This window comes from Papio anubis, chromosome 16 (assembly GCF_008728515.1).
Source record: "Papio anubis isolate 15944 chromosome 16, Panubis1.0, whole genome shotgun sequence".
Taxonomy (NCBI): Eukaryota; Metazoa; Chordata; class Mammalia; order Primates; family Cercopithecidae; genus Papio; species Papio anubis.
Genome location: NC_044991.1, coordinates 14719825 through 14740297, shown reverse-complemented (window position 1 = coordinate 14740297; position 20473 = coordinate 14719825). Strand labels below are relative to the sequence as shown.

Here is a 20473-nt window from a genome sequence, read left to right as displayed (position 1 = left end):
AGTGCTGAGTTTGAAATCTTATGGCCCTGTCTTAGTAATGACTTCCCATAACATTTAGTGTGAGTCCTGCACAGGGTAAGTGGTCAGCCTACACTGCCTAACACACTCCTCTTGCATCCACAGAAGCTGAAGGTACTGTGCTAGATTTGTAGCATGTTTTTTGGCTAATACTTACCAGCAATCCTACAAAAGCATCCCATCTTACAAATGAGGAAGTAAGCCTAACAGAAGTTAAGTATCAGTCCAAACTGGAATTTGAACTCAGGTCTGTCTGACACCAGAGTTCTTTGATCATTCCTCACTGGTTTTCAAACTGTCTTCCAGTCAGCAGAGCCTTATGGGGAGAGGGAAACACAGAGGACCGGGCTCCAGGCCTTTCATATCTTTTTTTTTTTTCCTTTTATTTCCCCAACTTCTTACACTTCCATATTATTTTTAGAGACAGGGTCTTTTGTTGCCCAGGCTGGAGTACACTGGCACAGTCAGCTCACTGAAGCCTCGAACTCCTAGGCTCAGGCCATCGTCTTGCGTCAGCCTCTAGAGTAGCTGAGACTACAGGTGCACACCACCACACCTGGCTAACTTCCAAATCTTTTCTAGGAGGACCATTCCATTTGCCTTTTTAATAAATTGTGGCCAAGGATTTTTTTTGAAAAAAAAAGCCAATTTTATGCCACTTTTTACCACCCTTGGCAAATCTCTCAGGAAACTGGAAATCTTCATTTCCTCATCTGCCAATGGAGATTAAAACCCTTCCCCTCCACCCAAATAATAAAGACTCACTGGGGTCTCACCAAAGATCAAATGAGAATGGGTATGAAAGCAATACCTGTAAACTACACAGGACTATAGCTATATAACACATAACTATCACCCCTTAGTAAACAGGGAAGCAAGTGGGGAAAATAATGTTTGCTACTGAGCATAGAAAAATTAAGCATGCAAGTAAAATGCAAAAAAATAACATTCAAATAAAAGTAAATAAGTGCCCAGTGCAAAAATAACCTTGGAATCTAACACATTTATTTTAAAACTCAGATTCACTCATTAACAACTACATAGCCTAGGACAATGACTTAATCCCTTTGAGCCTTGGTTTCCTCCCCTTCAAATGGGATTTAAAAACGACTTGCACTATACAGTGCCGAGCACATAGTCAGTTTTCCACCGGTGAGCCCTCTTTTCATCAGGACACCCCTTCCCATGCCAAGACACGTGTTACTCTGAAATTAAGATCATGTATGGGCTCCCTGCACCAATAATAAAATACCAGAATTAAAGAGCTAAAAGCATCTTTATCTTAAACGATCCTGTGATCCACATGACACCGCAAAGTTTGTGAGAGCATAGGCTAAAGACACACTAAGGGAACAAAGATCCTAACGCAGTAATAGGAGATTCATGGGAAAAGTTCTACTAATTCAATAAGTATATTTGTTGAGTGTCTTAAGAGCCTTCTATGGCTCCATAAAATGACAGATTTACATTTAATATCCACTTGACTGAACCCATTAAATGCGTAAGAGGCACTCTCTTGCTGAACATCAGATATCTGGTTTCTTAAGTATTAATTTTTCATATCGCTCTGGCCAGTATCGCTCTGGCCAGGCAAAGGCAATAACAACCTAGTGAACGTCCAACCACAGTTTTGTTTTTTTCTCCCTTTGTCCATAACAGAAAATCCAAATGGAGGAGTCTCTGTATTTCAACAGGCTGCAGTTGAGTTTATTTAATTTATCCCTTTACCACACTTTACCAAATTCATACTGGGCATGTACTTTGTGCAAAGTATTCAAGAAAACTAAGAAGCATGAGAGAACTCTTGTTCTTACAGAATTCTGTGTGTTGTCAAACCTTTTCACCATAATGCGATAGGCAGTGATAAAGTGCTATTACAAAGTAGAAGGCTGGGCCGGGCACGGTGGCTCACGCCTGAAATCCCGGCACTCTGGGAGGCCGAGGTGGGTGGATCACTTGAGGTCAGGAGTTCGAGACCAACTCGAACTAGCCAACATGGTGAAACCCCATCTCTACCAAAAAAATAAAATAAAAAATTATATATAATATATACATAAAAGTTAGCCAGCGTGGTGGTGCATACTTGTAATCTCAGCTACTCGGGTGGCTGAGACAGGAGAATCACTTGAACTCGGGAGGCAGAGGTTGCAGTGAGCCATTCCAGCTGCTACACTCCAGCCTGGGCATCAGAGCAAGACTTCATCTCAAAAAACTTTAAAAAAAAAAAAAAAAAAAAAAAAACACAAGGTAGAAGGCCGGGCACAGTGGCTCACGCCTGTAATCCTAACACTTTGGGAGACTGAGGCAAGAGGATTACTTGAGCTCAGGAAATCAAAATCAGCCTGGGCAACGTAGCAAAATGCTGTCTTTACTAAAAATAAAACATTTAAAAAATTAGTTCGGCATGGTAGCACATGCACGCCTGGGTAGTTCCAGCTACTTGGGAGGCTGAGGTGGGAGGATCACTTACTTGAGCCCAGGAGTTCGAGGCTGCACCACTGCACTCCAGCCTGAGGGACAGAGAGAGATTCTGTCTCCAAAAAAACACAAAAAGCAAAGTAGAAAGCATGTGCCCTGGGACACTGAGTCAGCTCGCAAATAAGTGCACTAACCAAAACCTCAAGGAGAAGGTAGCATTTGAAGTGAGATTTAAAGGACGGACTGTATTTAAACATGGGACATGGGAAATAGTGTAAGTAAAGGAATTAGAATTCAAACCCACATCTAATTTCAAAGCTATGCTACCCCACCCCACAGTGTGGCTTGAACAGAGTACCTTACACAAAACAGAAGGAAAAAGACTGAAGCCAGATCACAGAAGGCTTAGCATATCACACTAAAGAATAATCAGCAGATAAAAGCTAAGCAGAGTAATGAGACTCCAGTGAGATCAGAGCTGTTTAAATGCATGATTACATAGTACTTGCTGAGAGTATTTTCTGGTGGTACCAAAGTTTCTAACAGAAGATCTTAAGTTACCTGTTTATTCCCGTCTCTCTAATCAACCCTAGATGAGATCAGTATAATAGTATGCAGCTAATGCTATTAAGAAAATTAAACTATTTAATCTGTAACTGAAACCCATAACTATATTGTCCACCAACTACGAGGCCTTTTGTCTTACCTTATACTTAATTAGTTGGTTTCACTCTAAATCATCTGCCAGTGACTGTCTGTTAAAGAACAAAGGACTGAATAAATATGTCAAGCTTCTTAAATGTAACTCACAAAATGATAGCCAGAATTGATTATAAAAAGACCACCGATTGCTTGGTAGTACTAACCCCTACAGCAAGAATATGCCTACTAACTACTTAGCTGCCCTAACCAAGTCTAGTCAGATGAATTTCTCGATTTTGAAAATTGCTAATGGAAATTCTGTAATTTTCCTTTGTAAATGGCCCTAGTGATTAATAATCTTTAGTCAGATAATTATTTTTGATGGTCACATTAAACCTCTCATTACAATACAAATCAATTGCCTATATACAAAGTAACAGGTCAATCTACTGAAAAGTCAACCAGTGAAATTAACAAAATATTTAAGCAACTGGGTCATGAGAGGATCAACAATCACAGCTTAACAATCCCAGCAACCCTAAACTAAGCAAAAAGAGGCAAAGCTAGGGGAAAAAGTCAAATTGTGGCATAAAAGGCAGGATGTGACAAACCAGGTATAGAAGAGCGATGAGAATAAAAGCCAGCCATATTTCTAATACTTCTGGCATCATTCATCTATCCACAGATCCACAGTAGCCCTGAAGGATTCAGCAGGTGAGAGAACACTCAAAGTATGACACTTCCAAGACCCACAAAAACCAAACCCATTACCACCAAAGAGTCCTTAAAGCAAAAAGAAGAAACTTGGGCCCAGAGATGAGAAGAGACTTTCTAGATTACCTGGAAAGTCAAAGGCAAAGGTTAGTGCAACCTATTTTCACAACATCAGGCAGTAAGTCACTCTTGACCTAGGACATTTTTAAGACTTTAATCCTTTCAAACATCCTATGGTATCCTCACTTTCACAGAAAACTGAATCTTAAGAGAAGTTAAGTGATTTCCTCAGAGTCCTTGCAGTATTTCCCAAACTCACTTGGATCCAAACTTTATGGAAATGTTCATACAGACATGTTAAACGAACTCAAACAGAGGCAATAAAGAAAGATTTCATAAGGGAGATTAAGTTGTTAACAAGGATCTTAAAGGATACTTAGGATTCTGCGGGTAAAGGAGAAACATTTCAAACGAAAGGCATTAGGAAGAAATAAATGCCCAAGATAGATATTTGAAGGACTGTGAAGAGACATATAAGGCAGAAGGCAGGCTGGGTGCAGTGGCTCATGCCTGTAATCCCAGGACTTTAGGAGGCCAAGTCCGGTGGATCATCTGAGGTTGGGAGTTGGAGACCAGCCTGACCAAAATGGAGAAACCCCATCTCTACTAAAAATAGAAAATTAGCCGGGTGTGGTGGCACATGCCTGTAATCCCAGCTACTCGGGAGGCTGAGGCAGGCGAATCGCTTGAACCCAGGAGGTGGAGGTTGCAGTGAGCTGAGATTGCACCATTGCACTCCAGCCTGGGCAACAGGAGCAAAACTCTGTCTCAAAAAAAAAAAAATATATATATATATATATATATATGTTAATAGGGTAATAATGAGAAACAGAGCTGAAAAAATGGGAAGCAAATTGTAGCAAGCCTTGAATGTCTGGCTCAGTTTTTACAAAATTCTGTTCAGGTTATAGTCCCCAAAATGACTCCCTCTTTATATGCACGCTGCCAAGACCCATGAGTCAGGTAAATAAACTTACACAGATTTCATTTCCTTCACAAAGACCTCTTTTTCTTGGAGATGTCCAACAGCTAGATTCCTGAGCTAGAAATTTCAAATCTACAGATATGATTCATTTCAAATAGTGAATAAGAATCAAAAGGAAAATGAGAAAATAGACTTAAATCAGAGTGTGAGAACTAATCATTCCCTTGTAAAGCTTCCTTACGGCCTCTTTTCCATAAAATAAATGAGAAAAATGACTTACTAGCCCTATTACATGCCAAGAAATTTACATATGTTATCTCTGATACTGTAACAACCTTTCATAATAGGAATTATTCCTATTTTACAGATGAAGAAATTGAGGCTCGGAGAAGAACAAAAACTTGCCTAAAATCATTTAGCCTGCAACAGCAGGATTGATATTTAAACTCAGAACCAAGGAGGGGGTGTGTGTGTGTGTGTGTGTGTGTGTGTGTGTGCGTGCGTGTGTGTGTGTCTGTTTGGGGGGGGCAGGGGTGTCTGTCTACGGAGAAATTGCCATGAAACAGCTTTATATAGAAGTTACAGTTTAAAGGCCGGGCGCGGTGGCTCAAGCCTGTAATCCCAGCACTTTGGGAGGCCGAGATGGGCGGATCACAAGGTCAGGAGATCGAGACCATCCTGGCTAACCCGGTGAAACCCCATCTCTACTAAAAAATACAAAAAACTAGCCAGGCAAGGTGGCGGGCGCCTGTAGTCCCAGCTATTTGGGAGGCTGAGGCAGGAGAATGGCGTGAACCCGGGAGGCAGAGCTTGCAGTGAGCTGAGATCCAGCCACTGCACTCCAGCCTGGGCGACAGAGCAAGACTCTGTCTCAAAAAAAAAAAAAAAAAAAAAAAAGAAGTTACAGTTTAAAAAAATAAAAGCCAATGAACCTAGCTGATCCTCACTCTGCCATATCCCTTAGGACATGAAGAAAGCAGCACAATTTATCTTCATCACATTAAGAGCTTTCTTGTCCAAACATGCTTGCCACCAAGCATCTGGAGAAAGCTGTTAGCCAAGCACGAAGCCACTACAAACCTGCAAATCTTCCTCGAAGGAACCACCAGGCCTCAGCAGAGAGGCAAATGCCTATTTTCATAGTCGCTTTCATAAAATAGTTATTCAGAATTTATCCAAACCTAGCAAATATGGATGAAAACAATTCTGTTTTCTTTTATTGGAGAAGGAAGAAGATACGTATTACAAAATCTCATAACTGAGAACAAATATTTGCAAACTGTAAATCTGACCAAGAATTTGTACCCAGAATATATAAAGACTTCTTACAACTCAGTAAGAAGAAAAACCAAATAAAAACTGGGCAAGAAACCTGAACAAACATCTCACCAAAGCAAACATGAGTGGCTAACAAGCACATGAAAAGGTACCTACTTAATTATTACGGAAATGCAAATTAAACCACAATGAGCTATTACCATACAGTCATTACAACAAAAAAGTTAGATAAAACCAAACCACTTTGGAAAATAGTCTGCAGTTTCTTTAAAAGTTATGCATGAGGCTGGCCATGGTGTCTCAAGCTGGTAATACCAGCTACTCCGGGAGGCTGAGAAAGGAGGATCACTTCAGGTAGGAGTTCAAAGCTAAATTGAACTATGATTGCACCACTGCACTCCAGCATTGGCGACCTCATTTCTCTTTTATTATGATTATTAATATTTTATTTTATTTTTGTATTTCTAGTAGAGATGAGGTTTCACCGGGTTAACCAGGCTGGTCTCGAACTCCTGACCTCAAGTGATCCACCCACCTTAGCCTCCCAAAGTGCTGGGATTACAGGCATAAGCCACGGCACCGGCTTCGTTTCCCTTAAAAAGAAGAAATTATGCATGAGATTAGCATCGCCTCAGTAATTCCACTCCTAGAAACCTACCCAAGAGAAATTAAAGTATGTCAACGCACAGACTTGCAGGTAATTCTTCATATCAGTACTATTCATAATAGCCAAACTGGAAACAATACAAATATCTACCAGCTGGCAAACAAATAAACAAAAGGTGATACATCCCTACAATTAAATATTATTTAGCAAAAAAAAAATGATATAGTGATACATAGGACAACCTGGATGAACCTCAAAAACATTATAGTAATTGTAGAAATCTCATGCCAAAGACTATATATATCATATAATTCCATTTATATAAAATGTCCAAAAGAGACATTTTTTTTTTTTTTTTTTAAAGACATGGTCTCGCTATGTTGCCCACGCTGGTCTTGAACTCCTGGGCTCAAAGGATCCTCCTGCCTTGGCCTCCCAAAGTACTGGGATACAGGCATAATCTACCGTGCCCAGCACAAGAGAGGCAATTTTATGAAGTCAGAAAGCAGAGCAGTAGTTGCTGGGGGAGAGAGGGAGGACTGGAGAGGGAGCAGGGAATGACTACAAAAGAATTTGAAAGAATTTGGGAAATGAGGGAAATGTACTAAAACTGGACTGTGACACAATGCTATATGTTTATTAAGTATCACTGAACAAGTCACTTACATTGAGTAAATTTCAGGTATAGAAATGACATCTTAATAGAACTTTTTTTGTTTGTTTTTGGTTTTGGTTTTGAGATGGAGTCTCACTCTGTCACCCAGGATGGAGTTCAGTGGCATGATCTCAGCGCACTGCAACCTCCGCCTCCTGGGTTCAAGCAATTCTTGTGCCTCAGCTCCCGAGGAGCTGGGATTACAGGCACCCGCCACCACGCCCAACTAACTTTTGTATTTTTAGTAGAGATAGGGTTTCCCCACATTGACCAGGCTGGTTTCGAGCTCCAGACCTCAGGTGATTCCCCCACCACGATCTCCCAAAGTGCTGGGACTGGGCGTGAGCCACCGTGCTGGCCATAGAGCTTTTTAAAAAGCAATTGCCAAATACTTATTTATATTTATTTTCTCTATATAGTTAGTAACTCCAAGGGAAACAAATATGTTAGAAAGGCAAAGTAATAATATTTTGTTTGGATATAAAATATTTAAATAGTCATAATAATATAATTATTATGTATTCACAAATCAGTAAATACTGATTTGACCCAAAAAATGGCTTCACTAGAAGGAAAGAGAGGGTCTATAAACTGTTAATTTCTGGCCAGGCGCAGTGGCTCATACCTGTAATCCCAGCACTTTGGGAGGCTGAAGCAAGCAGATCACTTGAGGTCAGGAGTTCGAGATCAGCCTGGCCAACATGGAGGAACCCCATCTCTACTAAAAATGCAAAACTTAGTTGGGTTTGGTGGCGTGCGCCTGTAATCCCAGCTACAGGGGAGGCTGAGGCACAATAATCACTTGTATCCGGGAGGCGGAGGTTGCAGTGAGCCGAGATCACACCATTGCACTCCAGCCTGGGTGACACAATGAGACCTTGTCTCAAAAAATAAAAATAAAATAAAACTGTTAATTTCTCATCTTCAACAGAAGGAAGCCAAAGAATAGTGCCAAAATTTGGACACATCAGGAAACAGCAGAATAAGCATATTTTTTATCATGGCAGTGAGCAGCAGAAGAAATAAAATGGTCTTTCCCAGGAGGGAAAAGATTTGTAACTGTTCGAAGAATGAAATGATGTAAAATGTAATAGTAAAGCTGATTACATGGATTGAGAAAAGTGCTACAAGAACGCTGTAGACACTACAGCATACACCAGACCTTCATCCACTAGAGGGTGCAAGGACAACACCACAGAAGGACCTAAACTATTGATGAGTGACCTGAGGTCAGATGTTGGACAGAAGCAACAGTTTGAAAAAGCTTTGCACAAAGGCTGAAAGTGGGGTTCTAGACAACCTAATAGGGGGAAAAAAAAAAGCAATTTCACACTTCCTGTAATTTAAGAGCAAAGCACAAGCATGTTCAATTAAATAAAAGAGGATCAGAAAGAAACTTATTATAGACTGTGAGATACAGAAGGGGTAACATTTTACTTCTGAACCATTTTAATCCAGTCTCCAGCTGGGAGGTCTTACAGTTTGGGTGGAAAGATGGCAAGTAGGGGAGTGACTGCTAAAAAGTATGGGGTTTCTTGTGTCCGGGCGCAGAAGCTTATGACTGTAATCCCAGCACTTTGGGAGGAGGCAGGTGGAGCGCATGAACTCAGGAGTTCAAGACCAACCTGGGCAACATGGTGAAACCCCATCTCTACCAAAAATACAAAAATTAGCTGGGCATGGAGGCGTACATCTGCAGTCCCAGCTACTCAGGAGGCTGAGATGGGAAGATCACTTGAGCCTGGGAGGCGGAGGCTGCAATGAGCAGAGATCATGCCATTGCACTCTAGCCTAGGTGACAAAGTGAGACTCCATCTCAAAAAAATAAAGGTATGGGGTTTCTTTAAGGTTGCATTTTTAAGGACACTAAGTATTAGAATAATGTTTTTCAAACAGGTTGCAATCCATTAGTGGGTCCAGGAAAAATTCAGCAGACATCAGTTTTGGTCAATCGTTGGTCACAATCGACAGTTTCTTGAAGGGGACCGAAAATATCACAGTACTTAGAACATGGTTAAGATAGGCAGTATTTGATAAGACTAATTCTAAGTTATAGTCAACACATACGTTTGTGTGTATACTGGGGCATGACATAAAAGCAACTGCCTCCTTGGGGTCACAGTCTTTTTTTAAGCTCAAAAGCACTAAGCTAGAACCTGAACACCCTTACCATGTCCTCCATTCCACTAATTATCCCTGAGGGAAGAAAAGTCATTATCATTTCTTCAACCAAGTCAAATGAGTACTACAGAAGATGCATTTGCTATTGTCCACGGCTCCCAATTTTAAAAAAGCCTTGAGAGTTCATTGCAAAAATCTGACTAAAATAAAGTTCATTTTCTACCCATGAAAAAACTGGTTAGAAAAAAGAAAAAAAAATTTGAGGAAAGAAAAGACTTTTTAAGGAAAAAACCCTTAGGTCATTTTAAATTTACCCTCTATATTAAAAGTAAGCCTGCCACTCTGAATTTAAATCTTTACTTATCTATGTTATATTTGTCAACGTAAGCACCTCCTTTGATGTTCCCACTTGTTTCTGCTAATCAGTGGGACATACCCACATTGTGCCTTTCAACAGAATTTTAGAAAATTAAAGAAAAAAATATAGCTTTGAGAAGTCACTGACAAGCATTTCAAACATCAAAGAATGGGCCCAGCGTGGTGGTTCACATCTGTAATTCTAGCACTTTGGGAGGCTGAGGTGAGCAGATCACCTGAGGTCAGGAGTTTGAGATCAACCTGGCCAACATGGCAAAACGCTGCCTCTACTAAAAATAGAAAAGTTAGCCAGGCTTGGTGGCGCATGTCTGTAATCCCAGCTACTCAGGAAGCTGAGGCAGAAGAATCACTTGAACCCGGGAGGCGGATGTTGCAGTGAGCCGTGATTGCGCCACTTCATTCCAGACTGGGCGATAATTTCAAAAAAAAAAAAAAAATTGACAACATGACATTTTTCTTTGTATTTAAAATAAGAAAAGATAAATTTTAGATCATAAACTATTTTAACAAACAAGATAGAAAACTTGACAAAAATAAGTTATTCAAGGGACTTTCAGGTCATATGAAGACTCCATGCTCCCACATTCTCCAAAGATTCCAGAATATCTTGTCACACCAGCAAAAGAACATTCATATTCAGAGAGACACTGACAGAAAAATACAAAAGGGAAATACAAGACATGGAGGCTGAAAATCGGGGTTCAAGTCCCATTCTTTACTTACTACCTACGTAAGGAAGACTGGGAGATTCATTTGACAGTCTCTGTGCTTTGGTATTCTTTTATCTATGAAACACGGATAATAAAGCCCAATCTACCTGGTTGAACTACTGTGAAGATCAAAACTGGATATACACAGGAGTGTTTTGTAAACTGTAAAGTACTTAGCAGACATTACTAAAAAAGAAAAGAAAAGAAAAGGGAAGAAAGAAAGAAGGAAGGAAGGAAGGAAGGAAGGAAGGAAGGAAGGAAGGAAGGAAGGAAGGAAGGACGGACGGACTATACTGAGGATACTGCTAATCAACAGCATTATTTTTCTTTTTTTTTTTTGAGACAGAGTCTCGCTCTGTTATCCAGGCTGGAGTACAGTGGCACAATCTCGGCTCACTGCAACCTTCAACTCCCGGGTTCAAGCAATTCTCCTGCCTCAGCCTCCCGAGTAGCTGGGATTACAGGCATGCACCACCACGCCCAGCTAATGTTTTTGTATTTTTAGTAGAGATGGGGTTTCACCATATTGGCCAGGCTGGTCTCGAACTCCTGACCTTGCGATCCTCCTGCCTTGACCTCCCAAAGTGCTAGAATTACAGGCGTGAGCCACCACGCCTGGCCCTTCAGCGCTACTTTCAACACTTAGTTTTGAAAGTATCCCACTGCTGAACATCCCTTACTTGGTTAGGCCACCCCAATGAAGCAAAACAAATTATCTCTAGTTTGTGTGTATCTGCTGTAATCCTCTTCCCTACCCATCCCCCAAACTGAGTTGACTCTAAAGCAATAAAACAAAATTTAGCCAAGTAACCACTAAGGAGATACAAAATTGATGAAACAAAAGCCAGCCTTCCCTATGGTTGATTAAAGTATAAGCCTCTTTTAATCAATTAATTTGTTAAATTAGTTAATGTTCTCCAGTTCCCAAGTTTAATAAAGGGATGCTTTTAACAGTCTTAGCCCACCTAAAACTAGTAAACAACTCTCTCCTATTTGCCCCCTAGCCCTTCTTCTACCAGTAGCTGAGCTGTAGGCTTACCAAAAATCACGTGTGTTTATTCACCTGCCAGTTTACAGAAGTCATAAGTTCTTATAATTATATAATTAAATGTTATATATATATACACACACACACACACATATCAATGAAATAAATTAGAAAAGTTTCCTTGAAAACAACTCTAATGTGAATGCTTTGTGAAAAACAAGTCAAGACACTGAAAACTTTTGCTCAAATTAGATGTGGGCAGGACAACTGTAAAAGACTGGGCAAGAAGGGGGAATCATACAAATCTAGCTACACAGTTTGACCCAAATTACTCTGAATGTCATTAAGACCTTGTTCCTCTTTAAAACAAACAAATTAGAACGCACAGATGATGCTCTGGGAGCATAGTTTATGCAAAAAATTCAAGTAGTATTTCAATCACATCTATATATAAGGACCTTGACCTCATATCAGGAAACTGAAGAGTAAACATATATTTGTTTAAATTAAAAATGCTCTATATTAAAATAAAAGTTTAAAATATTTCCCCACTTCAACCAGTTGTTAAGATTAACCCATGGCCTACTAGTTCTGATCACATTGGTTAAGAAAACACTGACTGTATTTCTTCAATTAGAGAAGGATGGCCATATATCCCAGTTTACCTGGGACTGTTTGAAACTAATTATTGGCATCACTTTTTATTCTCAAAAGTGCCCAAACTTGAATGCTAAAGTTTATATGGTCACCTTATTTATAACAGACATAAAGTTGTTGCACCAAGAGTGAGCAAGGGGCCAGCCTTAGGACCCCCATCACTTTCCAGAAAACCCTTAAGAGCCATCCCATATAAACAATCTTAGCAAAAACAGGAAGCCCGCTGTGCAGAACAAAGCCCTCTTCTAATCAGATTGCTGCTCTTAAGTTCTTCTTATATAAAAACCCTAGAGCTGATGCACACAAGTATTCTCCCACTTTAAAAATACTGCAAATCCATAAAACATTCCAGCCTTAATCAAGGCCTGGGAACATGCCTAAGCACATGCACATAAATCACAAATAAACAGTCAACTAGGAATCTAAACCACTACATGGTATCATCAATCTAAAATCCTGCCTGGCTTTATTTATTTATTCATTTATTTTTGAGACAGGGTCTTGTTCTGTCGCCCAGGCTGGAGTGCAGTGGCACAATCATAGCTCACCGCAGCCTCAATTTCCCAGGCTCAAGCGATCTTCCCACCTCAGCCTCCCAAGTAGCTGGGACTACAGGCACACACTACCACACTCGGCTGATTTTTTTTATTTTTAGTAAAGACAAGGTCTTGCTATGTTGCCCAGGCTGGTCTCCAACTCCTGAGCTCAAACAATCCTCCTGCCTCGGCCTCCCAAAGTGCTGGGATTATAGATGTAAGCCACTGCACTTGGTCCTGCATGGCCTTAGATAAAATTTCTCACTTTTCTGAACTAGTTTTCACTTATGTAAAACTGGAACAGTGTTTGTCTCCTCCACTTGCATAGAGAAACCACATTAGCAAGTATAGTGAAATGCTCAGAGTGCTTTCTAAAAGCAATGGATTGTCATCCCATAAAGCTTCTTAACAGATCGGGAAAAAAGGCTGAGGTGACCGTGCATAAACATGCAAGAGGTGGCAGGTGGTTTTCCCTGCTCCTTTCCTTCAGGTTTTTAACTCAAATGTGCTATTGGGACTGTATATAATATGATAAAAGAATCACTAAAAAAGTGAAATGCTGGTGGTACACTTGGTGCTAACAAACTCAGTAGTAATAATCTTTAGTCAGGAGTCACGGACTTCTACGTCTGTGGTTGAGCTTGAAGAAGTCTATGAAGCCCCCACATTACTTTATAATAATGTAAATGAGTGAATGGGCACATTCACACATGACCACATTTTCCTCTGGTCAATAAATAATTCTCCAGTACAGAGAAAAGGACCCTCAGACAGAAGACAAATTTCAGTTCTTATTCAGCCACTTACTTGAATTGTTGCCTTGGATAAGTCACTTTACCTCTGTGCGCTTCAATTTCCTTATCTTTCCAAAGGGAATATTTGCCTCATCTACTTCAAAAGGGGTGTTTGGAAGAATAAGATGAGAAAACACCATGAAAGTGGTCCACAGCAATCAAAAGAGTTACCTCTTTTAAAATCACCATTCAGCCACTGATAAGAATCTTGTCTGCAGACGGTTTTTATCTATTTAGAAAGGAACAGTGAAAGAATAAGGAAAGCAAACAGGCCGGTGTGGTGGCACACGCCTGTGGCCCCAGCTACTCAGGAGGCTGAGGTGGGACGATCACTTGCGCCCCGGAGGTCAAGGCTGCAGGGAGCCATGTTCACGCCACTGCACTCCAGTGTGGGCGACAGAGCAAGACCCTTTTGGTTTTGGTCTCAAAAACCAAACCAAACCAAACCAAAACAACAACAACAAAAAAGGGAAAGCAAATAAAGGCACAATTAAAATTCACCTTCACCCCATTCCCCAGTTCCTTGATTTGCTGAGCCAAAACCACGCTGAGGAGACACAAAGATCACAAGTTCCATTTCCGCCAGCTCAGCCTGTTCAGCGACCAGTGTTTCATGCTGATAAATGCCTCCCAAATCTCAAAACACAAAGTGAGAGTTCACAAGGTTAGGCGCATTAATTAGCAGTACTCATTTGGATTCTGTATTCATCAAATACAACAAGCAGCTATTCAATATTTGCCTATTTGCACACTCTAAGATCTCTAATTCAAAGATCCAACCAGAGTACAAAATAAAGCCCATGAAAATAAACTAAAATAAACCTGTCACCATCAGAATGTGCCTCAAAGTAAATGAGCAGCTTTAAACCATGGCAAAGGGCTGTAACAGGCCTGCAGCAGAGATGGCATGAGTAATGAATGTGCAGGTTACAGAAGTGGGCCCCTGCTGCAAAAGAAAGAAAAAATAAAGTAGGTACAATCAAAGAGACTACTTTTTTAGGCTTTAATAAATTCCTATTAACTCTTTTTGCTTAGCTCCTTATTGATCTGTAATCCCCACAAGAATACAGTACCCTTTCAGTCTTCTAAACTCAGACTTTACATCAATTAGCTTTACCTTCCTAAATCCAGAATAAGCAACATTTTATAAATAATAAAGTAACTGCATTAGTTTGCAAGACTAGATTAAGAGACTAACCATGACCCCTTTATTACATGTCCTAGGTGAAAAGTACAGGATGAAACAGAAACTGTCACTACCTCTAAAGCAGCCCATAGGACTGCAGTTCTCAAGCGCACTACACAGCAGAATCACCTTTGGGATTTATAAACATTTGAATGGGTAAGCCCAACCTTAACTTACCCAATCAGAATCTCCGTAGGGTGGATCTCCAGGTATGAGAATTTTGTTCTGAAATATGACTAAGACATAAAAGTACTATCAAAGGGCATAAGTTTCCCAGCTTAGAGAAGCTCTAGCACAGACACAAAGCAGAAAGAAAAACAAATAAATCTTTATATTCTCTTTAGATTTGGGATAAATGGCCCTATCTTTTACCAAAAGCTTTCATCTTCAATATCAACAGTGATGAACTCAGTGGGGGATGAACACAGAGATAACAACACTTCTTCTCTCCATGCCCTATCTGGGGCCAATCTGACATCAACTCAGCACCAAAAGTGCAAGAATTGGACAAATACTCTCAAATCTGAAAGGCCTGCAAACAGGTGACTACTGATTATCAACCATCCTAGTTTGTGTTTTCTTGTAGTTGTTGTTTTGTTTGTTTTTTGTTTTGTTTTTGAGACAAAGTCTCACTCTGTCACTCAGGCTAGAATGCAATGGCACAGTCTCAGCTCACTGCAACCTCCGCCTCCCCAGTTCAAGCAATTCTCCTGCCTTAGCCTCCCAAGTAGCCAGGACTACAGGTGCGCACCACCACGACTGGCTAATTTTTGTATTTTTAGTAGAGACGGGGTTTCACTATGTTGGCCAGGCTGGTCTCGAACTCCTGACCTCATGATCCACCCACCTTGGCCTCCCAAAGTGCTGGGATTACAGGTGTGAGCCACCGCACCTAGCCGACCATCCTAGTTTTTAAGATCCGCTTCAGGAGCTCTGATGAGATTCAGTGAACTTCTGGAAAGGACACTATGAACTCTTTCGTTTAGCACTATAACTCATATCCCTTGGACAAGTAGAACAATGGTAGCTTTTTTTTGGACAACCCTGTAAGGAATAATGGCATTCCAAGATATTTCTAGGAGCTACCCTTTCAAATCTCCTGAAGAACGTCAATATCTCCAAACAGCAAGGAGACAAATTTATTTTGGAGGCAAGGTGATTTAAGTCACACCATTTCTCTAAGAGGAAGCCTTACCTGTTCTTCTATCCTAGCTCTGCTTCAACGTCATGTGCTCAAGTCTTCAAACAGCAAAAAGATAGGGAAGGCATTTTATACACTTGCCTAAACCATACTGAGGGTGGCTCGTAGGAAGCAGTTCTGCTCTGACCCATAATAGGGCCTGGGCTTTTCCAGTCATCCTCCCATCTAACAAAGAAAGGCGGCAGAAACTTCGCTTTCTCAAGCAAGCCTTCCCTGATTAAAACCATAAGGCTGAATTCCCCCAGGGAGGAGAATGGAATTTTCTTGCTACAGATCATTACAAGGACTCAAAAACTCTGTGCGGGCAGAGGCTAACTGGCAGGTAATAAAGAGACAAGTCCAGCATTCAGAATTATGAGGCATCGAGAAAACCAGGTCAAAAAATTATTATGTAGCCTGGAGAAGAAAATACAAAAGCAATCGTGACTGTGCTTGAGTAATTATTTTCTCTTATAATATCCACAATTTTAATAACATAATACTTACAGAATTTTAAAATATGCTTAATTTACATCTGTAAAAGTACATTCATTGCTGAAACAAGCCACATTCCCTTTCAAAGTAAGTAATTTCAGGAAATGTTCTCTATCACAGCAACCCTTTGATGAAACACACCACACACATACACCATCTGAGTTACAAAGAGCAGATACCAACCTGGCTGTCCCGCGCTGGGAATCCATGATAACCTGGAGTCAGAGGCTCGTTCTATGAGAAAGACAAGAAAAATATCAAACTATGAGATGAAAGAAAATGTTAAGAATAATCAAAATCATCCAAACTGATCAATTATAAATTCCTGCCCTGGTTCCTAAAATGTTCCATTAACTGTATTCCACCCTACCTAAGTGTATATATCTCCTCGTTAAGCCTCTACACTGGCAAAAACAAAAAACAGTATTTGCTTAGGAGCACTATTGAGAAAAACTATTTTCCTCCTTATACAGCTAAATCTGTTTCCTTTCCAGTATATCTTAGGCAGGGTGCTACTGAGACTGGGGTCAGAGTAATTCCTAACTTCATCATACACTGTGGGACTTCAGCATCCCCAGTCCCAACTCACAGTAAGCCACTAGCACCCCTAAACACTAGGATAACTAAAAACTTCTTGGTTTATTTCCAAATGTCCTCTGGATGGAAAGGGGACAAGTACCAACCCTGCTGAGAACTGCCTCTTGACCCAGAAAAGTTCTAGGTCCTCGTCTCTATCAACCTGTTTCCCCTCAGTTTTTACTTTTGTATTTATTTATTTTTTGTTTTATCCCCTCAGTTCTCTTAAATCTGGATGAAATTCAACCTCTGTTCAAGACTTTCTCTACTACTCTATATCATCCTATGGACTTAAATGACTCCTCTTAATATTTAATATTTACTTAGCTTACTTGTGCAGCTTACTTTTTTACGTTATTTATGATTCTAATTAATCTTATTTTTTAAAGGTATATCATGTTGAGTATCTGTCTCATCTTCACTTTAAACCACTAAATCAAGATCCTTGAGGGCAAGGATGATAGCTAATAAAAGCTATGCAAACCCTAATTTAGTATAAGGTCATATAACATGAACACTCATTTCCAGCTTATTCGACCCATTCAATCATTCAGTTAACATATACTAATATTAAAATTTTCCAAGCACTGTTAGTTGACTGATGGAGTAAAAAAGACGAATAAAAACAAGGTCCTTGCTTTCAACGGAACTTTTAAATGAGGGAAGATACATGTGCACACAAAGGAGTAAATGAGAACACACAGTGCTTTTGTAATTTTCCAAGTGCTCAACATGGTTACTTAGATATTCATCCTCTTCTTCCATTCATTTGTGCTTTCATTCCTACTAGCAGAATAGCGTAAAAGAAATTTTCATTGATAGGACTTTTGAATATAACAATAGAGTAAACTTTCCACTAATTGGTAGGTTGACTATATTCAGATATTTGATAGTCAAAAGCATGAAAGTCCGAAGACAACTTAAGCTCACTGCAGAGACCCTGTGTCTTGTTCATCATGATTTCCCTGAGATCTAGCACAGTATCTAACACATGTAGACACCCAAAAGAATGTGTAAATAAATACACGGAGCTAAATAACCAGAAAAATGTGTAGGAATTCAGTCACTGAAGCAATCATAGACAATCCAAGTTCTCTTTATCTATTCCTATGAACCTGTTTTGGACATTTTAATATTTATAGTCTCCTCAAAGAAAGCACATTAGACACTGACGAAAACGGCCTTTAAAAAAAAAATCATGGGTACCAAAACAATCTTGTAAAAGAAGAAAAAAGTTGAAGGACTCCCACTTCCTGATGCCAAAGTTTACTACAAAGCAACAATAATCAAGAGAGGGTAATACTGACATAAGGATACACACATAAACCAACAGAATACAACTGAGAGTCCAGAAACACGCCCTTACAGTTATGTGTCATCAAAGGGAAAAGGACAGTCTTTTCAACAAACGCCACTAAGACAACTGGACATCCACATGTAAAAGAATGAAGTTGAGGCCGGGCGCGGTGGCTCACGCCTGTAATCCCAGCACTTTGGGAGGCCGAGGCGGGTGGATCACGAGGTCAGGAGATCGAGACCATCCTGGCTAACACGGTGAAACCCCGTCTCTACTAAAAATACAAAAAAATTAGCCAGGCGTGGTGGCGGGCGCCTGTAGTCCCAGCTACTCGGGAGGCTGAGGCAGGAGAATGGCGTGAACCCGGGAGGCGGAGCTTGCAGTGAGCCGAGATTGCGCCACTGCACTCCAGCCTGGGCGACAGAGCGAGACTCCGTCTCAAAAAAAAAATAAAGAATGAAGTTGGAACCCCACCCCACACTATAAACAATATTAACCCAAAATAGAGCATATTTAAAACAATAAAACTCTTAAAAAAAAAAAAAAAGATGAGCTAATCTTCATGACCTTTGATTAGACAACAGTTTCTTCAATGTGACACCAAAAGCACAACCGACAAAGGAAAACAAATAAATCAGACTTCATCAAAATGTAAAACTTTTGGCTGAGTGCAGTGGTTCATGCCTGTAATCCCAGCACTTTGGGAGACCAAAGGAGAACTGCTTAAGGCCAGGAGTTTAAGACCAGCCTGGGTAACACAGTGAAACCCATCTCTACAAAAAATTTCAAAAAATTGCTGGGTATGGTGGCACACACCTGCAGTCCTAGCTATTCAGGAGGCTGAGACAGGAAGATCGCCTGAGCCTGGGAGTTTGAGGCTTCAGTAAGCTATGATCACACCACTGCACTCTAGCCTGGGACAATAGAGTAAGCACACTTTCTTAAAAAAAAATTTTTTTTTTTTTTTAAGATTGGGTGCAGTGACTTACACCGGTAATCCCAGCACTTTAGGAAAACAAGGTGAGAGGGTCTCTTGAGCCCAGTTCAAGACCAGCCTGGGCAACTTAGTGAGACCCCACTTCTACAAAAACAAAAATTATTTAAATTATGTTTTGTGCTTCAAAGAATACCAACAAGAAAATAAAAAGATAACCCACAGAATGGGAGAAAATATTTGCAAGTCATATGTTTAACAAGGAATGTGTATCCCAAATACATAAAGAACTCTTAAAACTCAAGAACAAAAGGACAAATAACTTAAAAATTGGCAAAATATTTGAACAGACAGTTCTCCAAAAGAGACGTGCAAATGGCCAGTAAGTACATGGAGATGCTCAATATCATAAGTCATTATGCAAATCAAAACCACATTGAGATAAAACTCACACTCATCAGAATAGTTATAATCAAAAAGACAGACAACAATAAGTATTGTCAAAGATGCGGAGAAATCAGAATTCTTCCACACTGCGGGTGGGAATGTAAAATGGTACAGCTGCTCTGGAAACAGCTGGATAGTCCTTCTATTAAACAGAGTTATATGACCGAGCAATTCCACACCTGGGTATTTAACTAAGAAAACTGAAAACATATGTCCACACAAAATAATACACATGAATATTCATGGCAGCATTATTTCATAATAACCAAACAGCAGGAAAAAAATAAATGTCCGTCGATTGATGAATGGATAAATGAAGTATGGTACATCTATAGTGGAATATTATTCAGTAATTTTAAAAATAAAGTACAGATACAACACAGATGAATACTGAAAACACCATGCTTGAAAACAGACACAGAAGGCCACAAATGATATAATTCAATTCGTTTGAAATGTCAAGAATAGGCAGATTTATAGAGACAGAAAATAGATTAGTGGTTCCAGGGACTAGCGGGAAGAAACGAGCAGTGACTGCTAATGGCTACGAGGTTTATCTGGGGGGAGATGACAATGTTCTGGAATTAGACATTCGTGATGGATGCACACATTCATTATTATACTAAAAACCACTGAAACACTAAAAGCACTTCATAAAGGTGAGATTTATGATCTGTGAATTATATCTCATTAAATTATTTTAAAATAATAATAGTTATAGGCAATGTTGGCTATTTTTCATACTGATTTTTATAGGGGAAACATGCAGTTTAGATTTTAACAAAAGAACAAGGCTCCTTCCGAAATGCACAAGTGCCTTTTGTTTGTTCTGGATTCTACAAATTTACTTCCACGCA

The 20473-nt window shown here is 39.9% G+C and overlaps 1 protein-coding gene across 21 annotated transcripts in view; it reads right to left on the bottom strand.

Annotated features, from left to right (window-relative positions):
- RBFOX2 (RNA binding fox-1 homolog 2) overlaps window positions 1-20473 on the bottom strand; it is a 359885-nt gene that overhangs the window by 252211 nt on the left and 87201 nt on the right. For all 21 annotated transcript variants that reach the window (XM_009217197.3, XM_009217191.2, XM_017945278.2 and 18 more), the window contains exon 2: window positions 16546-16596. In XM_009217197.3, the coding sequence (XP_009215461.2) occupies window positions 16546-16596 (51 nt within the window). The remainder of the gene's footprint in view (window positions 1-16545; window positions 16597-20473) is intronic.